Source organism: Clupea harengus, chromosome 14 (assembly GCF_900700415.2).
Source record: "Clupea harengus chromosome 14, Ch_v2.0.2, whole genome shotgun sequence".
In the NCBI taxonomy this organism is placed as follows: domain Eukaryota; kingdom Metazoa; phylum Chordata; class Actinopteri; order Clupeiformes; family Clupeidae; genus Clupea; species Clupea harengus.
Window position 1 is genome coordinate 6,782,819 of NC_045165.1, and position 7,888 is coordinate 6,790,706.

At 42.7% G+C, this 7,888-nt stretch overlaps 2 protein-coding genes across 2 annotated transcripts in view; one reads left to right on the forward strand and one right to left on the reverse strand.

Moving 5' to 3' along the window:
- Window positions 1-266: 266 nt before the first annotated feature.
- Window positions 267-6,034, forward strand: rrh (retinal pigment epithelium-derived rhodopsin homolog). The gene is made up of 7 exons (XM_012833001.3): window positions 267-778; window positions 1,509-1,699; window positions 2,960-3,059; window positions 3,469-3,622; window positions 4,379-4,547; window positions 4,856-5,034; window positions 5,288-6,034. The coding sequence occupies exons 1-7, from the start codon at window positions 676-678 to the stop codon at window positions 5,391-5,393; spliced, it is 1,002 nt and encodes a 333-aa protein (XP_012688455.1). The 5' UTR covers window positions 267-675; the 3' UTR covers window positions 5,394-6,034.
- LOC105905065 (glutamyl aminopeptidase) overlaps window positions 6,001-7,888 on the reverse strand; it is a 16,411-nt gene continuing 14,523 nt past the window's right edge. The window contains exon 20 of the mRNA XM_031580136.2: window positions 6,001-6,819. Within this exon, the coding sequence (XP_031435996.1) occupies window positions 6,670-6,819 (150 nt within the window). The 3' untranslated portion in view covers window positions 6,001-6,669. The remainder of the gene's footprint in view (window positions 6,820-7,888) is intronic.

Sequence of the window (7,888 nt, forward strand, 5' to 3'; positions counted from 1 at the left end):
CTCTGAGTACATATACATATGCATATAAAACATGACATATTGTCTGGTATGTTTCAGAACACCACAATTACTGCACAGTGTCCTAGAAATAGTCTCAGGAGTTCTGTGTGTGTGTGTGTGTGTGTGTGTGTGTGTGTGTGTGTGTGTGTGTGTGTGTACGCGCGTGCAAGTGTGTGTGTGTGTGCAAGTGTGTGCAGCAGCATGTGAATAATAATCCTGAAACAAAAGGCCTTCTTAGAGCTGAAAGAGTAGAAAGACAAATATTTTAATCCCTCTCCCCACTACACGATTTCTTTCTCTCCATCACTCCTTTGCACTCTACCCCAGTATCTCAACCACTTGCTTCTAGGACTGATGACCACCAGCGAGTGAATGGACTGCTCCACTGAGAAAGAGTTTTTTTAGAGAGGAAGAGAGTGTGTGAGACAGGGAGTGTGGAGGGGAGAGGAGAGAAGAGAAGAGAAGAGAAGAGAAGAGAAGAGAAGAGAAGAGAAGAGAAAAGTGATAGTGAAAAGGTCTTAGAGAGGAAGAAAGCCTCATTAGAGGCAGAGAACATTGTTTTAGAGTGTGCTGCTTGGGAATACTTTGATTTAGTGTGTGTTAGATATCAAATCAGTGATAGTTACAGAGGTTTAGATAGAGAAAGTGTGCATTACTGAAAGGGAATTTATAGAGATGGGGGAAGAGATGAACGCATCGGATTCTGATCCTTACGGTGGGAAGAGTGCTTTCACGCAGACGGAGCACAACATTGTTGCGGCATACCTCCTCATTGCATGTAATGTATTTTGTGTGTGTGTGTGTGTGTGTGTGTGTGTGTGTGTGTGTGTGTGTGTGTGTGTAATGTGAAAGTACAACCCAGGTGCTATTTTTCAGGGGCACTCTAACCACATGAATGGCAACACTCAGCTGTTTTGCTTTGTTTCTGCTCAGTACTAATGTAGTTCTGCTTGGAGATTTGGATGATTTTTTTGAAGATTATTTTGATCAAGTTTAAAACGATAAAGATTATGTTTCAAGTGATTTGCAAACTATTGTTTGCCCTGCAATTTTGTTGTGTATGCGCATGTGTATGGGGTGGGGCCTGTCTTTTGTGGTAAAGTTTTATCTCTCTGTGCATGTCTGCTGGGACATCTGTGTGTGAGTTTGTGTGCGTGAGTGTGTGTGTGATTGTGTGTGTGTGTGTGTGTGTGTGTGTGTGTGTGTGTGTGTGTGTGTGTGAGTGTGTGAGAGAGGGTGTGAGTGAGTGTGAGTGTGTGTGTGTGTGTGTGTGTGTGTGTGTGTGTGTGTGTGTGTGTGTGTGTGTGTGTGTGTGTGTGTGTGTGTGTGTGTGTGTGTGTGTGTGTGTGAGGGAAAGAGTGTGTGAGTGAGTGTGTGTGAGTGTGTGTGTGTGTGTGTGTGTGTGTGTGTGTGTGTGTGTGTGTGTGAGTGTGTAAGTGTGTCTGTGTGTGTTTGTGTAAGTTTACCTATATGCCTCTCTTGTTCTCTATTGCTCTCTCCCCGCACAGGTGTAATCAGCTTGGCCAGTAACCTTGTGGTTCTATGGATGTTTGTTAAGTTCAAGGAGCTTCGGACCGCCACCAATGCCATCATCATTAACCTGTGCCTCACAGACATCGGGGTGGCAGGCATCGGCTACCCCATGTCTGCTGCTTCAGACCTCCATGGCAGCTGGAAGTTTGGCTACAACGGCTGCCAGGTGCTCAGAGGGACTAAGTACTCACACACACACACACACGCACGCACGCACGCACGCATGCACACACACACATATATACACTTACAAACTCAAACCCCTCTCTCTCTCTCTCTCACACACACACACACACACACACACACACACACACACACACACACACGTGCACACACACACACACACACACACACACACACACACACACACACACACACACATACACACACACACTCACACACACACATATGCACACTTACAAACACAAACCCTCTCTCTCTCTCACACACCCACACCCACACACACACACACACTCACGCACACACACACAGACACACACATACACACATATACACACACTTTGCTCAGTTTACAGTTAGACATACGCGTGAGCCTGAAAATGTACATATATTTATTGACATGTAATATTTTCCAGTCTCTTTGCAGCTAAATCATGACATAATAACAGTGCTCATACCTCACTACCCCACAAAACTAATCTTCAGTAAAAAATTATCCAATTTTAAAAGGTAACAGGAATAATAACCTCAGTACCTTATGAGGAAGGGGAGAGTGTATTTTTGGACTCTCTGTGTGTGTGCATGTGGAACCATGTGATGCTAATCTGGACTTGAAGAATGAGCAAGTTGTGAAACTGCTCAGGAACTGTAACCTCAGATTGCCTCCAAGACCAGGGGCTGAGTTCCAGACTGGGTGTTTAATTTCCCTTCACTCTTCTGTTGTGTTTGGCTCGTGCTTGTTCTCCCGCTGGCGTTGTGTGATGGCGCTGCTACAAACGATCTGTTTGAAAGCTTAAAGTTTGGTTAGTGTGGGTGTGTTTGTGCGGATGGGGATCTCTGCACATCTGTTATTGATATTAATAAAGGCTTTTCTATTTCTATTTCTATTTCTATTGCCACTGACAATGTTAATGGTGGACAATTGCCACCAGAGGGCAATCATGTTTAATTCTAACCAGCAACTGGAACATTTGTGTGTGCACGTGTGTGTGTGTGTATGTGTGTGTGCGTGTGTGTGTGTGTGTTTGTTTGCGTGTGTGTGTGTGTGTGTGTGTGTGTGTATGTGTGTGTGCGTGTGTGTGTGTGTGTTTGTTTGCGTGTGTGTGTGTGTGTGTGTGTGTGTGTGTGTGTGTGTGTGTGTGTGTGCGTGTGTGTGCGTGTGAGAGTGTGTGTGTGTGTGTGTTTGAGTGTGTGTTTCTGTAATGTTGTAATGTAAATAATGTAAACATTCAATCTCTCATTATAGATCTATGCAGCTCTCAACATCTTCTTTGGGATGGCCAGCATAGGGCTCCTAACAGTAGTTGCCATTGACCGTTACCTCACTATTTGCAGGCCTGATATAGGTATTTTCTCGTTTTGTTTTTCCATTTAAATGTGTTTCAATAATTTCAAGTTGCAGTTTATGGAATGGTGATACTTTAAATTCAGGAGACAATGTTGCTAGCAGGTCAAGTCAAGGTCAAGTACTGATAAGTAGGTAAATAGCTAGAAGTAACTATGACTTTAGTAGCCTATTCATTGTTTTGGATTTGGAACATAGTCTATAAAGAAAGAAGATAGGAATGCATGTATGACCTGACTGTGACCACCATTTAGGGATTTTGTTGGCCTTGTTTTGACAAATAATCTAAAATAACTTTTTCAACTGTAAGCATTGCCTTGAATGATAGTTCAGACCACTGACAATGACTCATGTTTGACTATGTGTGTGTGTGTGTATGTGTGTGTGTATCTCTGGGTGTGTTTTCTCAGGTCAAAAGTTGACCAATCGCTCGTACACAAAGATGATCGTGGCAGCATGGCTGAATGCTGTGTTCTGGTCCTCTATGCCAGTAGTGGGCTGGGCCGGATACGCTCCTGATCCCACCGGAGCCACATGCACTATCAACTGGAGAAAGAACGACGCGTAAGTGTCTGTGTGTGTCTGTATGTGTGCTTGTGTGTGTGAGAGAGTGTGTGTGTGTGTGTGTGTGTGTGTGTGTCTGTCTGTGTCTGTGTGTGTGAGTGTGTGTCTGTCTGTGTGTGTGTGTGAGAGAGAGAGTCAAGATCAACAGGACAGCAGTAACATACCAACCAAGAGGAAACAAAGAAGAAAATAAAACATAAACATCCTAACCTCACACACACACACACACACACACACACACACACACACACACACACACACACACACACACACACACACACACACACACACACACACACACACACACACACACACAGGCATACTTACCCCAGCCTACCAATTACCAAGGCAGACAAACAAGCATGTACTGTACTGTATGGCATCCAATGAGGATGGAGTGGGAGTGGACATTTTTTTTTTGTGCCACATTTCTTGTACGTGTTCTGTTGTCTGTGTGTGTGTGTGTGTGTGTGTGTGTGTGTGTGTGAGAGAGAGGGACTAAGATAGACATAATATGTATGAGTATGTATGAGTATGGGTAATGTAATGGGTAATGTCGCACTCACAGTAGTTACATTCCTGCACTTTTTTATATCTTAGGTAAAATTGTATTTATTGTTACACTGGGTCTTTATTGCTCGAAGCTTGATTGTTCTCTCCTTTGTACGTCGCTTAGGATAAAAGCGTCTGCTAAATGACTAAATGTAATGTACATGTTTGTTGCAAAGGCTTACGGAACCTGTCCTTTGCCATCAGGTCGTTCGTGTCCTACACCATGTGTGTGATCGTGGCGAACTTCATCCTTCCTCTCTCCATCATGTTCTACTGCTACTACCATGTGTCTGTCACTATGAAGAGATACAAGGCCAGCAACGGCCTGGACAACATCAACATGGACTGGTCTGACCAGATGGACGTCACCAAGGCAAGCCCTCAACGCACCCATACAATGCTTATAAGTGCATTCATTTTGGAGGGTGGTTTTGCTCCATTACCTGCATCTGGGCCCTGTGAATCAATGTGTGTGTGTGTGTGTGTGTGTGTTTGTGTGTGTGTGTGTGTGTGTGTGTGTTTGTGTGTGTTTGTGTGTGGGTGTGTGTTTGTGTGTGTGTGTGTGTGTGTGTGTGTGTGTGTGTGTGTGTGTGTGTGTGTGTGTGTGTGTGAGTGTGTGTGTGTGTGTGTGTGTGTGTGTGTGCACCTGTGTATGTTTTTGTTTTGTGTGTGTTGGCACAGATGTCCATTGTGATGATCTTGATGTTCCTGGTGGCCTGGTCTCCATACTCGATAGTGTGTCTGTGGGCATCGTTCAGTGATCCCAGGAAAATCCCAGCTCCTATGGCGATCATTGCTCCACTCTTTGCCAAATCTTCCACGTTTTACAATCCGTGCATTTACGTCATTGCCAATAAGAAGTAAGACTTTTGTCCCCTATTGTTTTCTCTTGTTGCGCTGTTCCAGGGAATCCATGAAATCCAAGAAATAAGCATATTAGTGAACAGAACAAGTTTAAGTATATACTGCATGATTAAATGGCTCGATACTGAGTGTTTGTGAGTGGTCAAATGAACAAAGTTGGCTACAGTTTGTGGTTGTCTAATCCGTATGCTAATACTTATGCTAATACTTACGCTAATACTTATGCTAATACTTATGCCTCTTATGCAGATTCAGACGAGCCATTGCTGGAATGCTTCAATGCCAGTCGCGACAACGAATCACCATCAGTAACCAGGTTCCCATGACAATTTCTCAGCTCCCGCTCAACCAGTAAATGACAAGCATCTCTGAGGGAATGGTAACATCTATCCCATAATGTCCTCTGTCCAACGCTGGCCGTTACAGAGGTGGGGACACTGTTTTGTCCAAACACCATCCACATCCTCCACCTCTATGGGTGAAGTGGACCCATAAGATCTTTTGCAAATGAATGATATGTCAGCTTTTGTTGTCTTTTGTTTAAATGTTTTGTTTTGTGCATCTTATTATCCAAAAAGGAATATTAACATACTACCAGTTTATTGTGGAATTAAAAAGCTCTAGTAAATAATAACTGATGAGGTTTGTGATGATGCTAAAAATATTTCCGAGAACACGCTCAGCCATCTTGTGAGGTATTACCAGTAGTTAATTGTCATGTCATGTCTAAATTCCATGTCAGTTTATAATGGGTGTTACTGTGTGGTATCTCGAGAGTTCTTGAGATATGCCGAGGATCTAAATAAATTATGTTCTGTATGTCATTATGCTTTAAAAACATGCTTCAGGATGCCTCTGGTGGAAGATTATGTTGGCTCAATTTTTCATAAGCATTATGCTAGATGTGCAAGAGACAACACAGAAAGCAATATTTCAGAAAAGACAGGAGGTCAATTGACAAGTTGAATCAAATATTAAATCTTTATGACATCTGTACATCTTCCAAATCATTTCAGTGCATATTTCACAACATTGTTTAAATAGAAACAGAGGGCATATACAGTTTATTTAGATTGAATCCAGTTCATCCTTCCATGAAGGCACTTCACGTCTCTCTCAGACCTCCTTCAACCATCTGCTCCAGCTTCAGGTCTGTGTCATGGGAACTGTGGACTAAAACAAGATCAACCTGCTTTTAGTGAGCCTCTCTATGCCTTCAGGTTGTGTCATACCACATCGGACAGGAAACAATGCTCTTCTTTTTTTTTTTTTTTTTAAAAACGTTTCCCTTCTAAATGGAATACATACTGAGTGCAATTCATGGATCAGTTTGTATAGGTCAAGATCACTGTGATTTGTACAGGGGAAGTGATACCTAACTGAGCCCAGTGCAATGCCACAGAGATCTTCTTTAAGTGCCTCTATCCTCAAAAGAATAGAGCAGAGTCTCTGACTTCTCTGCATGTTTCTAAAAGCCTTCATACATAATTCACATGATAAAACAAAAGGTAAAAGAATAATTCAGACATGGGCTTCGCTTCCTCCAGGGTTAAAGTGAGATCCAGTCAGTGTCAAATCATCCCGCCTCTCACTTCTCTCCTCTCCTCTTCTCTTCACGTTATTTGATTCCGTCACTCTGTCACGTTGTTCACCAGCCATAGCCGGATCTCTTCCTTGTTTAGCCGCAACCACTCGATGTTGTTCTTCACCGTCTCCAGGGCCTGTTTGCGGGGCATCTCCCCGGCACCCGCGTTTGGTGTCATGGCAAAGAAGTGCTCCATCTGATAAACACAGAGCAAGGACACACACTGAAGGTCAATGGCAGTGTGCTTGAAGGTCAATTAAAGCTGCCCATAGGTCGTTTTCTTTTTTATTCTAAATATGCCTAGACGGACTGAACTTAAGTGTCTGTTGCAGGTTAGCATACCTGATGTGCTATGCTAGCTGTGTCTATGTTTGTCAGTTCAGTGGCTCTGTATTCTGTTAGGTGTGTCACTGTGTTGTAGCGAAACAACCTCTTCAAACCTTAGAGATGATAGTTTAATGAGACTCAGAAGACTGAATGCGATGAACTGAAGTTTAGTCAATCTTGCAGACTTTTCATTCAATCGGAGTGGTGGTCCATGGAGTAGCTCAGCCAAAAAAACAGTGCACTAACCTTTTAAATGGTATATTTCGTCACTATGCTTTTCCAATCAAAAACCCCAAACTTATCCAAGTTGAACCAATCGGAATATTCTCTCAAACCTATACATTTTATCCAAGCTCAGCCAATCAGAATATTCTGCTCACTAATTGCCAAAACATCTTTCAAGATGCAGAGCAGCTGTGTCCTTATCAGTAGTGTCACCCCTCCCGGTTATGATGTCAAGGCTCTTTCCTGGAAACTTCTACCCGCTCTTTGATAGTTCCGCATCCCCTTATGCATAAATCTTTCTAATTAATATTTGGCTGTCTTTGCAAGCCTGCACCTGTGGAAACTATGTAGTCTTATTTTTAGAAAACAGGCCTCTCTGCCTGGCCTTACATTACACTTGTAGTTGAAAACTGCTCCATGTTCACCACATTACTGTATTATAACCAGGATATGTTCTACAACTGTCTGTTGTTTGTGCTGTAACTCTAACTCCTGACTGTAAATAATGATTCCCATAAACATGGAAAAACCTTCTCAACGAGTGTGTGTGTTCATACATGTGGGTGTTTCAGTTTATGGATAGGGATGTAAGGCTCTAAGAATCTTTGGATTGGAAAAACACAGATGGCCTTCTAGTTACAATTACTCATTAGGTGGGGATCAGTTGTTCACAGATTATGTCTCAAAGAAAATTCCAGAACTGCATTGTTCCA